The following is a 26,547-nucleotide window of genomic DNA, read 5'->3' as shown; positions in this document are numbered from 1 at the left end:
AGCATTACAACTGTTACCGTAAGAGCTATTTTTGTTTTGAGACTATCCCTACAAGGCGTACAAGATGAAATTAAGTTAACATCTGCCACGTGATTGTATCCATGAAAAACTTTCCAGTACGGCTTTACGCATTTGTTTTCCATTCATTGAATTACAGGAGTTTAAATGACTATAAAACATATTGAATAACATGCGCTCTTACAGTGGACTCGCATTCCACAGATCGGACCTGTAACTTGGTCACCTCCTGTTCTCTTTGGAGTCTCACCCACAGTTTGAGAACCTCTTCTTTAAGAGAACTTCCACTGGCACTTTACACAAAACTGTGAAAAAAGGGAAGAAAGTGGGTAGGATTTTTAAACCTGTTTTTTCAAGTTCCTAAATTCTCTTACTAGTTTTGCAGTGGTATTTAACAGCCTCTGCACATTTACCAAACACACGTCGTAACAAACACAGATGCATTTGTGCACTTTTATTAGGTAAACTTCAACCACATGTCGGAGTAGGCCTGTTCTGTGCCAGCACTGTTACATAAATAAAGATTATGTGCGCTTTCCGCAGGAAGGAGCGAGAGCATGAAAAGGTGAGGAGCAGCGTACTGACGCAAGGTGGCTGGACAGGTAGGATGTTTTTTAAAAAAATTTACCTACCCTGTGATACACTCTGGTACATGAGGGCACACTCTGTTGTGGACAAGATGTGCCCAGGGAGTGTGTGTTTTTGATGTGTCACACAGTATCCGCGGGTTCCAAATGAAGGCACAGGCTACAGAAAGACGCCCCGCACATTCCCGCACGCCAGTACAAGTTTATTGCCAAAAGCAGCGGCCGTAGTGAAATATGATCGCACTTGTCAGTGTCAAAGCTCGAGTGAGAGACAAGACAGAGTCCAAATGCGATCAAGTCTGAGACGAGAACTACGACACTGTGATCCCACACTACCTTAAACTTAACCCAACTAAATGAAAAAAAAAAAAAAAAAGCAAATAAAAACACATAACAAATAATAGTTTGTGATCACATGACGACGACGAGCAATCTTTTTCTGGTGGAGGGTCCGTCAAATACTTTTCTGTTGATGTTATTGCTTTATCTAGAATGTTTCACAATATGACATTAAACCTTTCTGTCATCATGGAGATCAAACCTGGCCAAGTTCTAGGTCAGATCTGTGGAGAGGCGATCCCGTTCACAGTCAGAATACCTGTTTTTCTAGGTATTTTTGAGCTATAAAACCACAGTAATTGAATAATTGTAAGGTAGAGCTGTTTAATGTCATACTGTGGAACATTCTAGGCAATGGCATCTCCATAGAAACAAGCAGGTGATGAACCCCAAACCAAAAAGTTACATAGTGCGCCACCAAGCTAGAGTGTAGAAATCGTTATCGGAACTGAAAAAGCTTGATTCCTACTGGTGGCATCAACTGTTTGTCTCCCAGGAGATGGATCATTTTAAAGCCATACCTTGGAACATTCTAAGTAAAAGCTAACAGGCATGAAACAACATTGGAACAGAGCACGAAGGGCAGTCGTAATGAAAATCTCCCATGCCTAACATTATACCGTATTGACGCCTACATACTGGCAATTTCCAAACACACCTCTGAATGAGTGTGGAAAGTGCATTGATTCTCCATAAGCGGTCGTACCAGAAAATAAAAAGATGTTGAGGGCTTTCGTGTTGACTCATGACTTCTCTCATCTGGAGGTTATGACCTGAAATCCACACAGATCGATGGCCATTTAGCTAACGTCGCTAACGCTGCTAACCTCTTCACTTTTTGCACATAGACCCTCTCTGCTCCGTACAGTCACAGAGCCTTTCATTACAGCTCTACTTCACTAAAACATGCTATTGCTGAATTAGAGCTTTTTTCATGTTTTTTCTCCATTTATTTATGTACTTATTCATTTATTTATTCTTTATTACCATATAGTCACATGAGTTTGCTACATTTTTGACTGGATACGTCTTCTACGCCCACAACCAGCAATGTATACTGTTAAGGAGTCACTGGGCAATAGAGCTGAGTATAATTAAGAAGTTGCCAATAAAAAAAAAACAAAAAACGGCTAAATCATGGTTGTGATATTAAAAGTCTTTGCTAAACCACTTCTTGAGCATAGTTAACATGAAAAACGGCCATTTTAATCCTCAAAACTGTGAAAATGTCAAATGTGTCGCAGAAAATTAGCCTGATTCATCAGCTGGTAGAAACTGCCTGACCTTGCAGCATTAGGATTGGTTCGCTCGACGGTAGGCGGGTACTTTTTTAATTTAACGCTGCTATTTGATAGTCAAGTATGTAATGTGCCACTAATGGGACTAATGGGACTAACTGGTATATTATTTTCCCAAATCCCACAGGAAGAAGGGCAATAACGTCTTTCCCCTTGATGAAATTCACTAAACATTCTCTTTGTTCCGGCTTTAAATCCTCGATCTCGGGAATCGTTGCCAACACAGAATGTATGGCTCTTCGCTGATTGGCTGGTGACCGAACTTGCACTTCCGGGGTTTATGCGAAAAGATACTGGCTATTCCAGGGTTGAAATTATCCAAATGATTCTAGTGAAAGTGCATGGAGTTTAAAAACAGAGTGAAGTAGTTCTTTCATCTAGTGTATTCCAATTCCTGACCTAGTCACTGGAGAGAAATGAAATTGAGTGGAGGCACTAGGTGGAGCCAGCCTGGCTATAAATGAGTTTCCTTCCACTAAATAAACAACAAAACTGTAGTGCTATAAGAAAAGAATTTAGTAAAATATACCAAAAAATACTGATATATAATGATATATCGATACAGCAGTCCCAGATATCGATACTGTATCATGTTGATATATCGTTATATGTATTGATATTTCAAGATTTTTGCACACCTCTATTGGGCAGGACACTTCACCCATACAAGCTACAAATGTACATCAATAGTGAGCCATTACCCCTGATGAGAAAATCAAATTGTCATCCATTCTTGTGCATAATTTAGGTGTTATTGAAAGGGCCCATGTTACGCTATTTTCTGATCTACAGTCTGTTGTGTTGTTGTTTCCTCATCACAAACATATGAAGAGTTTTTGTTTTGCTTCATACACACATGTTCAACACACAAATCCAACTTATTTAGGAGTTCTTCTCTGAAACTGAAAACACTCTGTTGCATCTTGTGATATCGTGTGGTGATACAGAAGATGTTTTTAAACTCCAGACACCTTCACTAGAATAATTTGGATCATGTCACCCCTGGAATTGCAAATCTCTACTGAACTAAACATAAAATAGAGCTGTTAACTTAAAAACTACTCATGACATCACAAGGTCGAACAGAGCATTTTGAGCTTTGGCAATGTAGAAGATAACTCAAACATGTGTGAATGAAACAAAACACAACTCCAGGTCTGTTTTTGGGGAGGTAACAACATTCTAATATGGTTTAAAGTTCACAAGAGTCAATTTTGCATAATATAGGACCTTTAAAAACATGAATATTCCAAGATATAAGAAAAAATTATCAATATAGAAACTTACCCAAACCTTCCCTGTCTTCCCGATAAAAGCGCGGCAGAAAGCTACAAGTAGAACCCAGAATCTAAAATTAGTGGTTAAGCTATCTACGGAGCGCTAATGACACCATCAATCTCCACTGCAACTGCACCACGACACACGGGCGAGCTTCATGTCAAAGTCCAATGTGATAATGCTATTCCTTTGTATATACGCTACAGCTATAGACAAATTAATTTAGAGAGATAACCGTATTTTCTGGATTTTTTTTCATGGTTTGGGTGTTTCCTGCGACTTATATATTCAAATTTTCACACTAACAGTCGTGAGAGGGCGCTCTAGGCTTGTGTGTCAGTACCTGCTGCTCATATTACTCCTGTATCACTGTCACGTGGCTCTACTGCGCATGTCTCCTGCAGAAAGAGCCACAGTCCTGTCTGTATCATGTCAGTTGATCGCACCATTACTTCTGTTCCACTGAAAATTGAACATTTAAACAAACTTATAAAGACAACTGAGGAGATTGAACACATATGCACCCCAAAAAGAAAATGATATTTTGCAGATTACAAGCCGCAAGTAGTGAAATATGCATCTGAAAACGGTCATCGAGCAGCAGAAAGAAAGTTTAGAGTGAGTGAGAAACTTGTGACAACCGGGAGGGTGCACCATGCAACTTTCCTGGAAGTCATTCGATGAATCAACAAAGACTGGACTTAAGTGACACCGAAACCATCCTGCTGGGATTCAGAAAGGCCGGAATAATTCTAACTGGAACTGATGCTGAGTCTGACGACAGCTACACAGAAGAGGAAGCGGCGCTCTGTTTACCTCCGGAGGTCACAGAGATGCTCAGAAGAGACACAGAGGATGAAGAATTCAATGGATCTCTGACTTTATAAAATAAATTTCCCAAAAAAGTGCAACTTATAGTCTGACACAACTTATATGTTTTTTTCTTCTTCATTACACATTTATGGCTGGTGCAATTTAATACTCCGGAGCGATTTGTAGTCTGAAAAATACGGTACTACTACAGCAAAGCAAGCCTATTCAAATGTATAGCTTGGATTTTCCTTATTTAGTAATTCACATTGTTTCAGCATTGATTTAGTCTTTGTTAAAGATGCAAAATAATCTTTTTTGGAGCTATCTACCATGTTATAATGTTCCCTCATCAAAATCATGCCTCAAGTGGTTTTATATGTCATCCATGCATGTCTGACTAAATTAGCAATCTCTCCTGGGCCCTATTCAAGCCCTTCTTACGATTAGCTGTACAATCCTGTCCAATGCTCTACCCATAAGACAACGCTACCCATGCTCCTGCGCAGTTTTTCATAAATATACAAAATCATGATGCAAAACAACACACTAGAACTTCACAAACCTGGTGCAGTGACAGAGCCCTGAAGGGGGAGGGACTTAGCGTGGAGAACAAAGAGAGGCGGGACTCAGGGCATCAAAAACAAAACTGAACGTGATAAATCTTCTCTTCTTTGGTCCTTCAGAACTGCAAACATCTCATTCGTTACTGCAGTATTAGAAATATTATTGAGTATTTTCACGTTTTTATCACGACGGCAGCACAGAGATACAAAGTTGAATGTGCTGTGTCTGAACCCCCTCTGGTGAAGCCGATCTGGCAGAGCACAGGGGCGAGAAGTGTTCATCTGCCTGGCTCCTATATGGCTCTGTGCATGAATCAATATCTCACAGGCCCTGGCTCTATCTCGGTCACATTCTGTATATAGACCTCTGCAGTCTCATCGATGCCTTTGCTATTCACAGCTGCAGCACCGAGAGAAGGAAATGGGCCTATATGCTACACAAGTGCACAAATGACAATTAAAATCAATCATAAATCCAAACAGATCAATGTTCTAGAGCTGGATCTTTTGTACAGTCCATTAATTATCGAGGGTTTCAGATTTAGGTAACGATAACAAATTTTGAAGTGAGATATTTAGCTGAAGTAAACATAGATGAAAAACGATAATATGGAAACCAAACCTTAAAGCAAAATTATCCTTGAAAACGTACAATATTGTTACAAAATATGAACCGCAATAAATGAATAACAGAATGCAACTCTTTAGTGGTTGGTTGTGTCTATAAAGAGCCACAGAAGTTCACAATTCAAATCTCATTATCTCGAATGTCGAATGCAAAGAAAAAGTCCCCACAATAAATACTGACCCCCAAAAGTACCATATTTTTCAGACTATAAGGTGCACTGGATTATAAGGCGCATTAAGTGAAACAAATGGGCAACCCTTGAGACTGATCAATTACCCCGGCATCCACGATCCATTGGCAGATCGTGGCGAAACTCACCCGGCGTTGCCTCCCTGTCTTGCTGAATGTGTATTATGAATGTGAATGTGGATGGATCATTTAGGTTTGTTATGTTATTTCCTACAAGGAGAACTCAATTATGCACTGAGTAATATTGTGTTTAATGCAGCTTTGTGCACATTTGTTTACATTTTACAGAACAAAACTTAAAACTACACGGCTAATTTGCATAAACTATAAGCGCTGATGTGGTCAGTTTCTGTTGGACTAAAGGACACAACTCAGTAGTTCATGTTAAACTTTTCAAAGACTAGGCTCCTGACTACGGTAGCAGGTTATGCTCTAACAATTCATCTAGCGGTGCGGCTTCGAGCAACGTGTACCACATAAAATCAGTTTGAGGTGCACCAGAGTATAAAGCACGCTGTCGATTTTTGAGAATATTAAAGGATTTTAAGTGCGCCTTATAGTCTGAAAAATATGGTAATTGTTCCATCTTAAATATATTGTGACAGGGCTACATACAAGTACGCAAATAAAATCAATGATCAGCAGATTCAATCTTCAATAGCTGTGTCTTTTGTTCAATCCATTGTTGAGATGTTTCAGTTGCAGTGTCAGCTCAAACCTACTGAAATATAACCTTTGAGATTTACCACTTCAGTTTTATACATTTTTATTTATTTATTTACTTGACAGGGACAAGTATGTACCTTAGACTTGTAACATACTACAACATTTACTAGTATGGCCAAGGCTAATTTGCAATGTCCGTCGCTAGAAGGGCTTTGACAGAAAAGCAAAAAGTTACAGATAGTTCAAGTAAAGGGGAGATGCAGCTGGTGGGAGATTCAAGAAATTCAAAAATAATAAAAATATCTGCAATGGTTGTATGCAAATTAACCTTAAACATGCCCAGAAGTTGGATTATCCAGCTAGGTACTTCTGACCAGAATTATTGCTTAAATCAACTTTTTCAAACTTTCTACCAAGTTTTAATGTTGTTCCTTCATGAAAAACAAAAAAGAGGTTTTAGATGTCATTCATGCATGTTTCAGTAATCTAGCGATCTCTCCCAGGCCCTATTCAAATCATTTCTATGGTTAGCTCCTTCAATGTGTGTCCAATGCTCGCTTCCCTGGCTCCTGCACAACAATTTTCCATAAATATACAAAAGCATGAAACAAAACAATAAACTACAACTTCACAAACCTGATGCGATGTGTAGAAGTTTAGGAGTAAATGTAAACCGGTTGTAACGTGATAATGCTCTGAAGGGGGAGTGACTTACAGCAGAAAGCAAAGGAAGGGAGGAGGCAGAGCGTCAAAAATGAAAGAGAAATGTATTACACATGTTAACACTTTTATTGTTTTAGAAATACTATATTCACCAAAAACAAAGGTCATGTGGTGATCTAAATATATTATGTGTTCTCTATTAATAGCCCATAGAAGTGTAAGAGAACCTGTTGTAGATAACCAGTGTGATTTGTCAGAATAAGGTTGATCAAATCTGCACTTCTTTAATTCCTTAATTACAGATGAGAAAGGCCAATAGGAAACAGCTTCTGTCCTCCTCAGTTCCCCAACGATCTTTTATAATGATTATTAATGCTTATCGTGCCTTGGATTCTTTGCTGCAGATTTTGACTGTGGAATTTGATCTTGAAAATATTTGTGCTGAATATTTAAAAAGCGATTTTTGGATTTTGGATTTTTAAACACACTGAAAATGTTTTTCAGAGTAAAAAAAAAATAAATCCAAATCTGATGAAACAAATGATCTTCCATAACCCGAGTGAAAGTGCAGTGAAGATGAGGAAAGCTGATCAAAGACACGTCCCACCCAGATCTACCACTTTCTCTCTTCACACCATCAGACCTCATTTTACCCACAGCCTGCTGACTCATGGGGCTGACAAAATAAATACATTAGAGAAAGAAAAGAGGAGAAATGACTCATGAATAGAAAAGGTTGACACACTGGCAAATTGTAAATACTTTCCTCATTAAGAAAGCAGAGTCTGATGAAGGTGGATGGGCTTAATTTAGTCTCTGTTAAGTTTTTAATCCAACACAGTTTGACTAGTTTAGTTTTAAAGACGGTGATAATGCACCATGACAGACAATGTTAGTGAGACCCACGGGTCAACCTGTAACACATGGGACCCCGTCAACCCACAATATTTCGACAAATTTCTTCACGTCAGACAGGGCGTGTCAGAAGCCAGTGCGGCACATTTTTTTTGTCTTCTCAATAACAATATTAAGATGATATTTTAAAAATGTACCCAGTTAAAAGCTGTGTAAAATCACAGTAGCACGTGTCCTCTTCCATTAAAAGAAACAAGACAAAAATCTATAATAACACAGAGCCATCTTTTGCTCCCCTATATGATCCAAAGAGTCCTGTGGTGCCACTGCAGTGCTTCCTGTAAAGCATGTTAATATGAGTATGCTTGTTGTCAGTCCCACGGCTCTTCTCTAAACAGATCACACACACACACACAAACTCAGACTAAACAGCACACACGCCCTTATCTCCTCTGTGTTCAGATGGAGAGGATAATCACTGCCACTTCAACTCAAGATACAATAAACTCCACATCCCCAGAGAAATACCATCATCACAGCTTTAGGACATTATAGTGCGCTTGACAAAATAGTTATAGTAGGATCTGACCGATTTATCTGTTTGCAGATTAAGTCTTGCGAGACATCAGCCAAAACTGCACATGATTTTCAGCAATGTTTTGATATTTGTTTAGATTTTGTATATTTAGCCTAACTAGCCCCTTTCAGAAACATTTTACCAACCTCCGTTCCACTAATATGGACATGTCATACCATTTTCAAGCCCAGAAAACACTAGAATTCTGTAAATATACAATCACTGACACACTAAATACTACTATAAGCATTAACATTTTCAGGAAAAGCTAATAGATGCAGCTTGGGTCAAAGTTCTTGGTTATTAGTTACACTGTTTTTGAGTGTTCTTGATTACAGGTCAGATATTTCAGTCTTTAAAAAACTGTAGACTCCAGGTTATACACAAATGTTCAAAAATGTTGCAAGGCAGTTCTTAAAAAATAAAAGAACTGTAACTGAATCAAAAGTATATACATAACATGTTTTATAATCTTATAGTTGTTATGGGGAGAAACGTGCTACAATTTACTGACTGTGATAAGATCAACTGGATGGTCGCGTGATGTCCCATAGTGCAGTCCCAAACTCTCCTGCATTCAGACAGAAAGCGAGGGACTGACTTGCCAGGGAACAGAACCCATGTGGTTGATACAAGCATTTTTTTCCAGACATAAGTCCTGGTTTAGGACCGATATGGGCACTTGGAGACATATCAGCTATCAGCCTAAATGTTGCCAATGTGGCTGATAGTGCAAGTGGGCATATTACAAAGCATAGACTCTCTATATTATGTCCATTTAATTTAATTTACAGACCGATAAATGTCCTAATATGTGGCTGCATCAATATTTATCTGCGGAGTAATTTGTCTGTGTCTGTGACGCCGTACTGCCTCTGAACGCGCCCCCATGTGACTCACATGTGCTTGTTTACACACGCAGCTGCTGTCAACACGCTGGATTATATTCTTTTTACGGACAATCGTTTTGAATCAGGATTGAAAGGACACTTATTTGTGAAGAATTGTGATCTCAGAGGAGCCTGTTTGAGTGGTGAGTGTTGCAAATGTGTCAGTTTTGGAGCTACTTTTGTTTCTTTCTCATTGTTTAGCTCTTAGCTCCTGTAGCTCCCAAACATGAACAGCCTGTTTTCTCTTCCACTGGCCTATTGTAAAGTGACTATAGTGGCTGTACACACGTTACTGGACCTGCACTGATATGTAAATGAGCTGTGAATAGAGGTGTGAATGATCGGCATTTACACGTATAATTAATTACCACATCACGCACGCATTTACAGCTAAAGACTAATAGCGGTAGTTTAATTACTTTGTTTACTGGCTAGAATGTCATGCAAAAATACCATTAGGCCGATCTACTGTCTTTAAATATGACTGTAAAGAGGCAGAATAACAACCAACGTCGCCTAAAAAACCCCAATATAAAATCCAGTAGAGCCAGATCTAAGTTTTATAATCAACTGAAGATTTATAGTGAATTTTTACATCACTAAATATATTTGCTTTTATATCGGCTATCGGCACCTCCAACTCCCATTTTATCGGTATCATATTGGCCACAAAAACATCGGTAGGGCCCCACTGATAATATTATTTTAATGTGACAATAGGCTTCTCGACAGTAAATAGTTTTTCCAAAGCCAGCAAAAGGCCATCAGCAAACAGCACATGGTTAATTACAATTCCTGTTAATAGGATCAACAATCTATTAACATACAGACTCTGAAGCATGAAATTAATATGGATGGAATTAAATCTTCATCTGTTGCTGCTGTTTATTAAATACACAGCGATTCGTTTGGAAATGTGTAAACAAGCGCAATTAATTATGGTACAAATCAGACGGACATTTACGAAAAGAGGTAAAAGGTTTGAAAGGACACTTAAACACGTCATTTAAATAAATTAATTAATCTTTCTGTTTTATAAAGCTTGATGTAGGACAAATGGTCTTCAATCCATGCCTATATTTCAAATGGATGCTTGCCTTTTATATTGGTATTTTTAGTGTGAGTTTATGGGCAATATTATAAATAGTAAATGAGGAGACAATATGAATGACTGTATCTACACTGCGGGTCATTCCACCTCAATTCACCCCCCAAAAAAATGCAATTTGAATCCTCACATTGTCCAGTTTCAAAGAAAATTGTTGTAGGTGTGTCTCAAATTTTAGCATGATCGGAGTAATGGTTGCTGAGATATCGGCATTTAATTTTTTAACTTTTTTGCATAGTCGCCGAATTTCAAATTGCATTTACTCATCAACTACTGATCCGATATTAAAAAAATCAAGGTATTTCTGGAAAGGGGAAATCATAAGGAATCCAAAACAATATTTGGCATGTCTTAAGATGGGGGTAAGTCAACTTCTAGGTAAATTTGTGTGAAAATACAAAAAAAAATCCCTCCAGATTGTTTATATGTTGTAGTAGACATATAGGGATAATTTTTTTCTATTGGTGTCATTGAGATTGGGCATGTCCCTTATTGTCAGCTTCAAGGCCAAATAATTCATCTCTAAAGTACACAAATGCAAAAATAAATGCCAGATTTGGATTCCTTATGATTTCCCCTTTCCAGAAATACCTTGGTGTTTGATATCGGACTAGTAGTTGATGAGTAAATGCAATTTGAAATTTGGCGACCACTCAAAAAAGTGAAAAAAATGAGATTGCGATATCTCAGGAACCGTTGGTCCAATCAAACTAAAATTTAAAATTTCGGCTTTTCTGGCTATGATTTACCTATATACCATCAAAATTTGACAAAGCAGTAGTGTAGTGAACTGAGGTGGACTGACCCCTTAATTCTATGTCATTTTATTTTTATTGTATTTTAACTGCTTTATTTCGTAGCTTACATAAAAAATAAAAAAAAAGTTTGGTTTCAGAAGTGTGTGTGTTTTTTTTTTCCTTGCAGAGTTAAAAATAAAGTAATAATGTAATAATACAATTTACTGATCGCTCAGTTAGTTTTCTGTTGGTTAAGTTTTGGCCCATTCTGATTAAAAATGGACTCCAAAAAATAATAAATAATTTAAAAAATCATTACAAAATGTAACACTGTGCAGCCTTGAAAACTCCATATTTTTCAGAGACTGTATAAAGAAGTGGACTAAGGCAGTCTGTTGTCAACAAAGGGATCTGTTGTCCCAGGTCCTTCCAATTCATTATTCAGTTCACATTAGAGAGGGGCCCACGTGAGGCTTCTTGCCCCAGGCCCCCAAATTTCTATCGACGAACCTAACGTCACCCATAGTGTACAGCTCCAGTCAAGCTCAGAGGGGACAGCAGTTATAAGGGCGATATAGGTGAATTTGAAGCCAGTTGCATATTAGAAATGTATTCACGTACAAAATAGCAAAATGAAAAACCCAGGATCATGTAAAGTGGGTTAATCCGAACAGTTTAAGACCAAAATGACCAAGCTCACTGCAGCAGTTACAGAGAGAGGCTTGGCAATAATCCGATGTACTGTATTTTTTATTTTTTATTGTAAATCACACTTTTTTTCATGGTTTGTGTGGTCCTGCAACTTATACTCTGGTTCGACTTATATATTATAATTTTCACACTGACAGCCACGAGAGGCTCTAAGCTTGGGTGTCTGCTGCACCTATTACTCCTGTACCACTGTCACTTTGCTCTATTGCACATGTCTCCTGCAGAAAGAGCCTCTGTCCTGTCTGTATCATGTCAGTCAATTGCACCATTATTTCGTTACCACTGAAAATTTAAAACTTAAACAAACTTATAAAGACAACTGAGAAGACTGAACACAAATGCCCCCAAAAAGAAAATCATTTTGCAGATTACAAGCTGCAAGTAGCAAAATATTCAGCGGAAAACAGTAATCGAGTAGCAAGAAATACAGTTTGGAGTGGTGAGAAACTTGTGACAATTAGGAGGACGCACTATGCAACTTTCCTGGAAGTCACTGGATGAATCGACAAAGCCTGGACTTCAGTGACACCGAAATCATCCTGTCGGAATTCAGAAAGGCCGGAATAATTCTAACTGGAAATGATGCTGAGTCTGATGACAGCTACACAGAAGAGGAAGCAATGGTCTTTTTACCTTTGCAGGTGGCGGAGTTGCTCAGAAGTGACACCGAGGACGAAGAATTCAATGGATTTAGTGATTTGGAGTGAGATGGAGAGTTTGGTAAACTTGTTCTGTTCTGTTGTTTATGCTATATTTATCTGAAGAACTGTTCATATGTGACATTAACAGCCTGTTCTCTGTTCTATTTTTATTAACTTGCCTTTCAAGATGAAATGTTGGCTCCTGGTCTCTGATTTTATAAAATACATTTATTATTTATTATTTTTTTCAGTTGGTGCCACTTACACTCTGGAGCGAATTATAGTACAAAAAATACAGTAAGTCAGTAGGAGCCAGCCCCATGAGAACTTCCTACTATTCCTACGACTACATACACAGTTGATGATGGGAACCTAAAGACTAACTGCGGCACCACATTTGAACGGCTTTATTTTAATCAATGCACCCATCCTCCAGCCGACTGTCTCCCGCGGGTGTCCACCAGTCACTTACAAGTAAAACACATTATACACTCAATACCCAGTCCCCAGTGATCCGAGAGCTACAGCCTCGCTCATCATTGTCCCTGTAAGTCCACGCTGAGCCCCACGGCACTATGGGATTCAAGAGATCTATCGCAAATCAGGAAAATGTATGGTTTCTATTTCCGTGGTGTTACTTGAATGTAGAATGAAAGTAGAAAGGGTGTTAAAATACTCTACTCTACTTAAACGGCGTTGAAAATAGGAGGAAAGCCGGTAATTGTGGACAGATTTCGTTCATACTTAAACCAAAAGAGAACTGGTAGTGACACCTTTCTTTCTTTGGCTTCTCAACTGAGTCATGCTTGTCATTTCTTTTTTTATTATTATTATTTTGCATTTAACTTGTGAACTGTCACTTCTCCTTTGAAAAGTCAATAAAAACACTGAATAAAAACGGCACTGAACCAGATTTTTACTGTTTTAAAATGTGAAAAACAGAACTAGATCAATTTAAACAACCGTTTAAACTGATCTAGTTCTGTTTATCTCATTTGCAGTGGTCCCATGCCATTACGGTACAGCTAACAATAACAACTAGCATGCAAACAGAGCACTTCTTGATTATCAGACAATAAAACGCTTTGCACATTGAATATTGTTTTTTAAAAGGCATAACCGATAATACTCCCTACAACTGTGCAACAACTCAGCCTTATGTAACAGATAATACTCCCTACAACTCACCTTTATGTAACAGATAATACTCCCTACAACTCACCCTTATGTAACAGATAATACTCCCTACAACTCACCCTTATGTAACAGATAATACTCCCTACAACTCACCCTTATGTAACAGATAATACTCCCTACAACTCACCCTTATGTAACAGATAATGCTCCCTACAACAGTACAACAACTCACCCTTATGTAACAGATAATACTCCCTACAACTCACCTTTATGTAACAGATAATACTCCCTACAACTCACCCTTATGTAACAAATAATACTCCCTACAACTCACCCTTATGTAACAGATAATACTCCCTACAACTCACCCTTATGTAACAGATAATACCCCTACAACTACTTATGTAAAGAAACTCACTCCCTTTAGTAACAGATAATACTCCTACACTCACCCTTATATAACAGATAACTACAGTACAACAACTCACCCTTATGTAACAGATAATACTCCCTACAACTGTGCAACAACTCAGCCTTATGTAACAGATAATACTCCCTACAACTGTACAACAACTCACCTTTATGTAACAGATAATACTCCCTACAACTACAACTCAGCCTTATGTAACAGATAATACTCCCTACAACTCACCTTTATGTAACAGATAATACTCCTACAACTCCCTACAACTACTTACCCTTATGTAACAGATAATACTCCCAACTACCCTTATGTAACAGATAATACTCCCTACAACTCACCCTTATGTAACAGATAATACTCCCTACAACTTACCCTTATGTAACAGATAATACTCCCTACAACTCACCCTTATGTAACAGATAATACTCCCTACAAACTCACCCTTATGTAACAGATAATACTCCCTACAACTCACCCTTATGTAACAGATAATACTCCCTACAACTCACCCTAACAGATAATGCTCTCTACAACTGTAACTCACCCCTATGTAACAGATAATACTCCCTACAACTGTACAACTTATGTAACAGATAATACTCCTACAAACAACTCACCCTTATGTAACAGATAATACTCCCTACAACTGTACAAAAACTCACCTTATGTAACAGATAATACTCCCTACAACTGTACAAAAACTCACCCTTATGTAACAGATAATACTCCCTACAACTCACCCTTATGTAACAGATAATACTCCCTACAACAGTACAACAACTCACCCTTATGTAACAGATAATACTCCCTACAACTGTACAAAAACTCACCTTATGTAACAGATAATACTCCCTACAACTGTACAAAAACTCACCCTTATGTAACAGATAATACTCCCTACAACTGTACAAAAACTCACCCTTATGTAACAGATAATACTCCCTACAACTCACCCTTATGTAACAGATAATACTCCCTACAACAGTACAAAAACTCACCCTTATGTAACAGATAATACTCCCTACAACTGTACAAAAACTCACCCTTATGTAACAGATAATACTCCCTACAACCGTACAACAACTCACCCTTATGTATCAGTTATTTTTGCTACTCTTCGTTATTACATTCATTGTGATGTTTGAGCTACTTCGTCCAAATACTTTTCCTTGTGGATCAATAAAGTTTGTCCAAGTCTAAACACACTCTCAGTCGAGCAGTACGCAGTAACAACGCCATGTTTCGCCGGTGTCCCTGAACATCTCGCCCGCAGACACACAGATGTTGACGGAGACAGCTGCTGTAGTCGTGTGTTGTCGCTAAATAATAAGTGTAGCCTCCAGACAGACAGACAGGAGACAGTGTCACAACAAACCTGCTGCTTGTCCTTCTTGTGTATTTTCATCTTCTAGCCCTTCACTGCATCTGCAATCACACAAGAGGGGGACAGTGTTAGTTAGTATTAGTATTAGCACAAGTTGGAACAGTGACTTTGAGTAAAAAATATATATGTTAAAAGACAGAATTAACAAAATCGGTGGTTTGAAATCTGTGAGGTTATCTGACCCTCCTGCTTTCAACCTAAAAGAGAATGCAACAGAACCATAGACTGGAAATATAAATAGACATAGTTTATCTGCTAGCCTCTATATTCCAAATAAGAAGTGAGCAAGGGTGCGATTCGGCTCCATCGACTCTGGATCCGATTCACTTTCTACTGAAAAAAATGATGGTGCGTCTCTCTGGCTACGTTCAGACTGCAGCCTGAAGTGACCCAAATCCGATTTTTTCACCTGTATCTGATCTTTTAATGACAATCTGAATGAGACAGATATGATTTCTTTTCAAATGCGACCCAGGTCACTTTGGATATGCCAAAAATTTTGCTCCTCAAAAAAAAAAGACAATACATATGATCCCTGATCCCTGATCTTTTGAGGTCTGCGCTCTCTGATAGTTTGACATGTGACTTCAGTCTGAACGGCCAGGTCGCATTCATCCCACCTACATGTCAGGCTCGGAGTCTAGTCATTGGAGAGAAAGCAAGATTAGAGAGTTTATTAACATTTGGGGGGTTCGCTGTATTCAGGCCAAATTGGAACCGGCCGTTTTTTGAAATGATTGACAAAGAAATGGCCGAGCGCGGCTACAGGTGGTCCTGGCTCCAATTTCAACAAAAAATAAAGAGTCTGTGAGCCAAATACAAGGAGGCTAAAGACTCAAACAAACGAAGCGGCCGTGGACGTGTAACCTGTCCATTTTACAAAGAACTGGACCGTGTTTTGGGAAACAAGCCCAGCATCTAGGCGACTTCCGTAAACACGGAGCACGCTCGCTGTGTGTGATGTTGACGTGTCCTCCACTGCGCATGTGGGACACTTCTGGGTCGTTTAAAGTTCACATACAAGTCACATTTAAATGGAAATGTGAACGACCTCTCAAAAAAATCTGATTTCACAAAAAAGCTTTAGTTACTGCTGCTATCAGACTCAGACTACGCCTAAGGAAATGCGCTCCTCTACCCAAATTCATATAAATGAGTGAATAATGGTGATTCTACAGTGGGAGCATTAGTCGACGGCTAAACTGGCCTGTCGATATGTGCTACCTTTAGTCGGAGCCCTATTTGAGCAGAATACGACTGTCGAAATGAACAACCTAAGCATATAGGCTACAATCCGGTGTGTTTACAATCATGTTGTGTCATGTTTGTCCATTAACATGCTCTGTCCCAATCAAATAAATAAATAAAATAAAATAATTAAAATAAATGAGTTGAAATTGTACATAATTAAGGTATAAAGTGTGAACACTGTGTGCAAACAGCATCAAACCCGCTGTCTCCAATCCAAAGAAATATGTTGTCAAACTGGGGAGGTCAGGGTTAGGGTTTACTGGATCTATACAATTGTAAACGGAAAAACGAAGGTCGCTTATTTCAACAGGGCAGCGTGAATCAATAGATATCACTGTCAATTTAGGCTGCTGGGAGCTCATTTCGACAGAACACCGGATTGGCTCTTCTGTTGCCATGATACGTGCAGATGGAATTCCAAATATGGATCTTGGCTCTAAATTAGCCGCTATAACTGCGAGCCTTGATTGGGTTCATTTGGTTGGAGCCGAACACTATGGGTGATGTCACTCTCATTTAGTCCACTATACAGTCTATTTATACAGTCGACGAACAGAAGCTCAGACATGATTTAGTGCAAGCTTCTTCTTGGGCCCGGCTTTTAGGCGAGGAGACTGAGGAGACGTTATAACCTGGTCACAGAAGCCCATGATGCAACAGCAACCACTAATAAGTAAATGTTAGCCAAAGAATGCAAAAAAATTGAGTTAAAACAGTGAAAGCTTTTTCCACACTTACAGAAACATATTCATTTTAAATTTTAGTTTGGACTGTAGGAATCATGTATTTGAAATAGTGACGTTGCATTGTATTTTACTGCTAATGTTAGTCTTATAATGCAATAGAAATAAAACTATTTTGCAACACTGTTCTGTCTACTGTGAATTATCCTCTGGAGGTCTAGGAAGCGCTCCTTTTGAAATGTTTTTAACAAAGTGTGTTTTTTTTTTTGCAAGAAATACTGAATAAATGCATCATGTAACTAAAAAATAATCATCTGAATAATCGTGATTTCAATATTGACCAAAATAATCGTGATAATGATTATAATCAAGCAGCCCTAGTCTAAATAAAGGGGAACAGTCAATGTCATAAAACTCACAGACTCCATGGATTCACACAGGTGGTGCTGCTTTAAAGCTGCAGTATGTAACTTTCTGGAGGCAGCATGTCACCTGCACGATTCCATGGAAATAGAAAGTGCCATGCAGTGGAAGATTACCATATTTTGCTGACTATAAGTCGCACTTTTTTCATGGTTTGGGTGGTCCTGCAACTTATACTCCAGTGCAACTTATATATTAAAATTTTCACACACTGACAGCCGCTCTAGGCTTGTGAGCTAGTATCTGCTACTTCTATTACTCCTGTACCACTGTCACTTCGCTCTTTATTGCGCATGTCTCTTGCAGAAACAGCTGTTGTTCTGCTGCAAGTAGTGAAATATGCAGCTGAAAACGGTAATCGAGCAGCAGAAAGGAAAGCAAGAATGGAGAACACAGCTTCATAGTAACCGGGAGGATGCACCATGCAACTTTCCTGGAAGTCACTGGATGGATCAACGAAGCCTGAACTCCAGTGACAACCAAAACCATCCTGTCGGGATTCAGAAAGGCTAGAATAATTCTAACTAGAACTGATGCTAAGTCTGAAAACAGCTATGCAGAAGAGGAAGCAGCGTCCGTTTACCTCCAGAGGTCGAGGAGTTGCTCAGAGGATGAAGAATTCAGTGGATTTAGTGATTTGGAGTGAGTTCGAGAGTTTAGTAAACTTGTTATGTTATGTTGTTTATGCTATAGTTTTCTGAATAACTCTTCTTTATTGGTTAACGTACCAGATGCCTATTCAGCCTGTTGTTCTCTGTTCTATTGTTATAAATTGCCTTTGATGAAATGTCAGTTCCTGGTCTCTGATTTTTATAAAATAAATTTCCCCTAAAAAGTGCGACAGAGAAGTTTTTTTTTCTTATTCATTATGCTTTTTTTGACTGGTGTGACTTATACAGCGGAGCAATTTATAATCCAAAAAATAAGTTATAGCCAAAGGAACAACATTTCCATAGAAACAACCAGGAGAAGGCCTCAAATAGGATTCAGATTTGTGGAGATGCGAGCCCGCTCACAGTTAGGATGCATGTTTTTCAGTGCAATATTTCTCGTAATTTTTTGAGTAACAGAAAAGGACATACTGTGGCTTTAAATAGAGTAATAATATCTCACAGCTTAATTCTCATGACTAACTCAATTTTCTCGTGATAGTGTTTTCTATTCACTATCAGCCACAGAAATCTGCTGTGTCACATGTTTGGCTACTGTAGGCCATGTGATCCATAAAACAATTCACATTTTGAGACTGAATTATTCATAAACTCTTCCCAGTATAGCACAGGACATCAGTTTAAAATTATAGGTGTAGATAGAAAGCTGTTTGAAAAAGATTTGAAGACGTTGCAACATTTAAGCATTTAAACAAGACAAACTCCATTCCACACATACAGACAAAAGAGCCTGAGTAACAAAGGGGCCTCAGTTTCTTTTTATTACAAGTGGAACTAAACATGAAATAAACCTGTTTCCACTTCAGAACTGTGTACACTGAATTTTAAGTTTTTTGTTTTTTTTTTTTTCTGTTAAAATTTGTCAACTATTCCTAGGTTGTTGTTTTGTTTTACGATTTTTTGGTAATTTTAAAGTAAACTAGGTAAATTTGCAGCTTTTCGGGTCAAAAACTTACAAAGCTCAGTCTGTCCTGGGTCCAGTGGCCACTTCAGTTTCAAGTACTACATGACATCACATTTCTGATTACAAACTCCTGACTGCAGGGGCGGAGTTAAAAGTGTGGATATCTGTTTGACCAATCACACTGCTCCTTCACTTTCCTTCACTTTCACTCTCTCCTTTAGTCCTCCAGGCGCTGCCCAGTGTAGCAGCTCTATCTGAAATAAGGTTGTGGGTAGAGTTAAAGGTGTTTAGTCCCAATTTAAAATATTCTGTTCTTGTCATAGACTGCTGCTGTTACAGTGAAATGTGTCAGAAAAAGTTTGGTTTGACATAAAAATATGTATATTTTTACATAAGCGCTTACATGTAAAGAGGGAAAGTGATAACATGGTTAAGTTTTATCCAATTGTGAGGTGTTTTACTCTTTTTATGAAAAAAATAATAATAATTGGCACCAGAGTTGAGAGTTAATGCCGTATTTACAGGGTCAAGCTCAAATTCACAGAGGACCAAAATTAAAAACTGAGACTAAGTCGTGGGCAGTGTTGGGAAGGTTACTTTTAAAATGTAATCCCCTACAGATTACAGATTACACACCCCAAAATGTAGTTTGTAACGTAATCCATTAAATTACTTAAAGTGAGTAACGTAATCTTATTACTTTGGATTACTTGATATTGTCATGTTTTTTTTAAACGACATGAATGTAGCAACCACATCCTGAAAAATCTTGTTTGTTGTCTTCAAATTGTCTGAGCCCAAGTCTCCATGAATAAGCAACTGTTTGCTGTAGAGAAACAAAGACCACGATATCTTAATATAAGAGGTTTTGTCTGTTAAAAAACAGTAACAAGATCAGCTTTTCCTTCACCATATTAAAAAATATTATTGATAGAGAAATAATTTTTTTATATGACATCACCTTTAATTATGTCAACCTACTGTTAGGTGTCATGTTGTTTAGACCTGGTTTAGTCCTGGTTTAGTCCTGGTTTAGTCCTGATTTTTAGACCTGGTTTACTCCTGATTTTAGACCTGGTCTAGACCAGGTCTTTAGTCCTGGTTTAGTCCTGGATTAGTCCTGGTTTAGTCCTGGTGTTAGTTCTGGTTTAGAGGCGCACAGGAGGAAACGCGAGAAAACACGGTCCACACGCGGTGTCCGCGCTGTAACTACGGAAGGAGACGTGGTCCGCGGGTTCTCAGGTTGATGACGATGATGAAGGTGTGTGTTTGTGTGTGTGTGTTTGTGTATGTTTGTGTATATGACAGTAGTGCAGATATTATGAGTCTATGCAGGTTGTTTTCACCAGTGCCAGTAGCTCCAGTTTCACATTTAAGTTGTAGGCGATTTTATATTTGTGTTTTTTATTTATATATCTCACATCGGGAGAAGAATTTCCAAGACACAAATGCGTTTTTACCAATGCACTGCTGCTTCCACTGTGTGACTGACACCGCCAACTTTAACATGACGTTTACATCGCTCTTATTGCACGCGTTCTGTTTGGGTTTCTGGCAATGAGTGAAATTACCGAAATAAAAAAATAAATAAATGGGATGTAGCACAAAATGTGAAAACAGGAAAATACCGCCTTGTAATCCACTTATTTCAGCAAAGTAACTGTAATCCAATTACCACTCATTGAAACAGTAACTGTAACGGAATACAGTTACTCATAATTTGTACTCTGATTACGTAACGGCGGTACATGTAATCTGTTACTCCCCAACACTGGTCGTGGGCCAAACTAACAACGAACAATTTCAACAACATCTGCATGTTTTCTCTTCTTTTGAAATATGTAATGTTAAACCTTCTTATTAAACACTGAATTCAGAACAAGCATAATATAAAATAATAACACAATTTTAAATAAATAATGTCTCTATAGTCTATCTGTAGCCGACGGGTCAGCTCTAATACATATTTGATATGATCTCGTGGGCCAAATATAATTAAGTTGCGGGACAAATTTGGCACCTGGGCCTGAGTTTGACATGTCTGCCGTATTAGGGTAAATTGTGAACGTCTTCAAACCTTTAAGCAAAAAATGAAAACAAAAAATAATTTAATGGCCTATTGTTCATTTGTAGATCTCAGTTTGTGTTTGTGTTTTTAAATAATATTAATAAGTTATTTTAAAGGTAATTGAATATTAACAATATGTCTGTTGCACCAAATGACAGGAGGCATATATGAAATGATAAAATATACACTTAAATATACCAGAAAATTTACACATTTTGCATACCATTTCATTTTTTGAGTATTTGAAAACTACAAAATGTCACTGACCCATCAATAGACATCCTAACCTGCCAATCGCCTCATTCCAAACAGGAAGTGAGCTTGGCAGCACTTCCACCTCCATCAACTCTGGCTCCAATTCACTTTGTATTGAGAAACCCTTTTGTCACCTTTTTCTTTGTAACTGCTGCTGCTTTTGGTCTTAAAATGTTCGTATTCGCCCGCTCCACATGATCCAGGTGTTTTTATTTTGCAATTTTGTCCATAAATTAATTCTTATCCTAATATGGAAGTCGCCTTTAAATTCTAGTACGATTACGCAAAGACATGTTTTGATGCCGTTTTTACTCCCCAGCTGCTTGCATCATATTCTTATACAGGTATTGCAAGCCTCTTACGGCAGGTTACAGTAACTTTACACAGGTAAGTTTTAGACAATTTCATTAGAATCTATAGCGAGGTTTAATTACTTCTATTTGGACAGATACATTACAGGAATCGGTTAAAGGAAATAGGGCAGGTCTGAGATACAGTAAAGGGCCGGATGCTTATAAAAACAAAAAAATCAATAATGTAAGCTGGAGAATGCCAAGAAAGCCCCATTCATTCCTTTTGCGTTTTCAGTAATACCTTGCAACCATAAATCCACTTACACTCCATCAGTGACTATTAAACAAGACATATTATGATTTTGTCTGCAATAATCAAACACCTGCAGGCCATCGTGTCATATTTTGTACGTTTTCAAGCGTAATATCGATCTAAAACAATACAAGAAACAAGGCTTGATGATTTAAAAGGTATTATATAAAGGAAAATTGACTTCTGTGGGCTTTTATTCATGTTTTAATGTTGTTGTCTCCTCAAAAACATACCTGGAGATGTGTTTTGTTATGGGTATGATGAGAAACGAATACTTCCCTCCCTCATTTTCCAAAATAACATCGTGCACGTAGCATTATTTTTAAAACGATTTCGTTTACATCAACTCACATAAATACGCCACTGAGCGCCGTCATAACTACACCAAGCCTCTAGATGGCACATGGATTAGATTCAAACCTGTAGCATTTATTTCTCAACAGTTGTAATTACTCAAAAATACTTTGAAAAACGTGCATTACTAAGTGTACTCGCTTCTCCACAGATCTATTAAAGAAGTGGTAAGAGCCTCATTGGTCTCTGGTCATGGATATGATTCATCAGCTGTGTGTGTCCAAATGTAAACACATGAAAAGTGTTTGCACCAGAAGAAATGCGGCTGCTGCTCTGAATGCTCCATCATCATCCTCATAACAAAAAGGGAAACAGTGGTCACACTTTTGGCACGTCAGCTCCTAAAACTGTTTATCTCACTTTACACACAAACGCCAAACAGTAGTTTTTCAGAATCTCCACTCTAGTCGGAGATTTTAGAAAGACTCGGCCTTTGCGTGTAAAAGATGGGCACAAACGAAGGGAAATATCTCAGTTTTTTTAAAATACCCGTGTACGTGTAAACTGGGCCTTAGTTTGTCAACTTCTCCAAGATTTAAAATGCTCTGTTCCACCTTGTGATATTTTGCGGTAGTTTTCAAGTTAACAGTGTCCTTTTAGATTTTGTCCTGTAGCAATTGGCAATTCCAGGGGTGAAATCGTCCAAATGATTCTAGTGAAGGTGTCTGGAGTTTAAAAACACAGTGGAGCACTTCCTGTATTACCACATGACATCACAAAGTGGAACATCGTGCTTTTTGTTTAAGAGAAGAACTCAGTCTAAATATGTTAGAGTTTGTGCGTTAAAGACGTGTGAATGAAACAAAACACAACACCAGGTCTATTTGTGATGAGGAAACAACATTATAACAAGGGGTGTGCAAAAATATTAAAATATCAATATACTGTATCGTTTAATGTGCTGATATAATATCGATATCGTGAGTTGCTGTATCGATATAACGTCAAGAGTATTTTTAGATGTATTTTAGTAAATTAATTTGTGTTAGAGCTACAATTGTGTTGACATTTTCACTTTTTGGGGGGAAAATTGAGGTTTTTCATATGAACTCTGCACAAAGTTAGTGGAATTATTAGAGTTTTAGTATCACATCCATGATTTAGTCTTTGTTTTTCACTGAACCGTATTGAATCGATGTGAAATATTTCGTATCAAATCGTATTGAATCAAAAACTCGGTGTCTCCAAAAGCATATTGTATCGTGGCCGTATGTATAGAGTTAAGTATCATTTCAGCAACTTCTTAATGATACCCTGGCGTAATTAAAACATACTGTAAACCAGGAAATAGTGTAGTATGGGCCCTTTAAAGACGCCTATTAAGAAGACGATGCAAAACCCCAAGGGAGCCACAGCAGCAGGTTTCCAAATGAGAGAAGCACATTTCGTACATGACATTAAGCGCTTTGTCTTTGAGCAGATTAACACTGGGATGATAAACCTCAGATGTTCAGCCCACCACCTGTCTACAGTCCACCTTTACTGCACCACCTGGTACTCCTAATCCAGCAAAACTCTCCTTTTTCTGTCAATATTTGGGAATTTATCAACTAAGAAAACCATCTGTTCTTTTTTTTTTTTTCCTTACACACCTGTCAATGATAAAACTCACTAAAAACAATTCAGGCGTTCAGCGAGGCCTACTAAAGATCCAGCTTGTTTAAAACTGTTTATCGGTGGGTGAATGAATGATTTACTTAAGGGGAAAATGTTTTGCTATTTTCTGGTCCATGTTATAAAGTTGTTTCCTCATCAGAAACATACCCGGAGTTGGTTTCGTTTCATTCAAATGTAGAACATGCAAATCCTGCAAATTAAGGCTGAGTTCTTCTCTCAAATGCAAAACACCCATGTCATGTGGTAATACAGGAAGTGCTCCACTGTGTTTTTAAACTCCATACAGCTTCAGCAGAATCATTTGGATAATTTCAGCTCTGGAGTTTCCCATCTCTACTGAACTAAAAGGTAAATGGTACCTGTTAACTTGAAAAATGATCAGTTTATGACATCACAAGGTGGAACAGAGCAGTTTGAGCTTTGGAGATGTAGACGGGGAAATCAGTGGGAAAGTCATATTTCATATCTTACATAGTTCAATGAAATACATAGTTAAGACCTTCCTAAAAGTGATTCTGAATGATTTTTGAACAAATTCTGTAGCTTTCTAAGTTTCTTGTGTTGCGCTGCTTACAAATTATGTTCATGCCAAAGCAGGTATGGAAATAATTATTATTTCTTCCCAAATCAACAGTTACAAATGCTCTAGGACAGACATACCAAACTCAGGCCCGGGGGCCATATTTGGGCTGCGATATAATTATATTTGGCCTGCGAGATCATATCAAATATGTATTAGAGCTGCCCGCTGGCTACAGATAGGCTAAAGAGACATTATTTATTTAAAATTTAGTTATTATTTTATATTATACTTGTTCTGGATTCAGTGGTTAAGCAAAACTATTATTGAACATTTATTTTAATAAGGAAAGCTTTAACATTACATATCTCAAAAGAAGAGAAAACATGCAGATATTGATGAAATTTTTCAAAAAATATTTTATTGGGCCCACGACTTAGTCCCAGTTTTTAATTTTGGCCTCTGTGAATTTGAGTTTGACTCCCCTGCCTTGGGTCATGGGGAACAAAAAAATAAAAATAAAATAAGATTTCATAGTAAACTTCTGTGAGGATTATATTGATATTACATCCTGCAATAATGTGTGCTGCTTCAGGAAAATCGGTAAAATGACATAAACAAGGCCCGACATTTGGTCTCGCTACATTCCCATTTCATTTTATTATGATACAGAATGCTGATTTTCTAACTCAATACACCACAGTACGTGACATGACGGCAAGAATGTCCCGTCCTCTCCTGGGCACAGCAGGTAATCTTGTGCTGTCCAAGAGAAGGGGGCGCTCGGAGGGAGGAGAGAATGGGACACTCGAGTCGGTAGCTGACGTAGACAGACTAATAATGCAGGTTTACTCAAATATGTGTGAATGAAACAAAACTGCAGGTATGTTCATTGGACAAGTTACCAAAAACATTTAAAGAACAAAAGTAGGCAGCCCAAATTAGTCTAACGTTATTATAAAAACATTAGTTTATTTATGGCAATAATGTCAAAAATGTTACTATGACAACCAAACTGTCTGTACTCATCTGAAAAATGTTATGCTCAGATTTTTCACAAATTTCAAACCCATAAAGCCTATAAACATAAACATGATTTCATATTTCAATAGATATTCAAATAAATAAATAGATAAAATAATAATTAATGCAGTTCAGCCAAACCATCCAAGCATGCATTCAAACCAGCCTAAAGAATAACACCAGGGCTGAAGAGGAGATACTATGCAAAACGTTTTTCCCTCATTAAGAGGTTTTAGATGTCATCCATGCATGTTTCAGTAATTTAGAGATTTCTCCCGGGCCCTATTCAAACTCTCCTTACGGTTTCGCTGTAAGATTCTGTCCAGTTTTCAGCCCACAAGCCTACATCACCCATGCTCTCACACGACAATTCTCCATAAACATACAAAAAAACATGATACAAAACTGTACACAACAACTTGACACCTTTTGTTTTTCCCTTGTTTTTTTATGGTCTATTTTTAGTAGTATTTTTCCTAGTTTTGTTTCTTGTAAGTTAGTATGTTTTTTGTAGATGTTTATGATTCCTTTTCGCTCCTCATTTCCTCATATTTATGGAGGCTCGTCCGGAATCTGCAGTAGTTTCCGGGATCCATGCTGATTGTGTTGTGATTGCACTGAAGGGGGAGTGATTTAGCACAGAGAGCAAAGGGCGGTTAGACTCAG

The 26,547-nt window shown here is 37.9% G+C and overlaps 1 protein-coding gene across 1 annotated transcript in view; it reads right to left on the bottom strand.

Annotated features, from left to right (window-relative positions):
* chd6 (chromodomain helicase DNA binding protein 6) overlaps positions 1-26,547 on the bottom strand; it is a 230,408-nt gene that overhangs the window by 162,363 nt on the left and 41,498 nt on the right. The window contains 1 exon segment of the mRNA XM_055160839.1: positions 15,498-15,547. Within this exon segment, the coding sequence (XP_055016814.1) occupies positions 15,498-15,527 (30 nt within the window). The 5' untranslated portion in view covers positions 15,528-15,547.

This window comes from Boleophthalmus pectinirostris, unplaced genomic scaffold (genome assembly GCF_026225935.1).
Source record: "Boleophthalmus pectinirostris isolate CB_2022bp ecotype Guang Dong unplaced genomic scaffold, ASM2622593v1 HiC_scaffold_3, whole genome shotgun sequence".
Classification (NCBI taxonomy): domain Eukaryota; kingdom Metazoa; phylum Chordata; class Actinopteri; order Gobiiformes; family Gobiidae; genus Boleophthalmus; species Boleophthalmus pectinirostris.
Note: the sequence above shows the minus strand (reverse complement) of the source record. Positions and strands in the feature narration are given on the sequence as shown.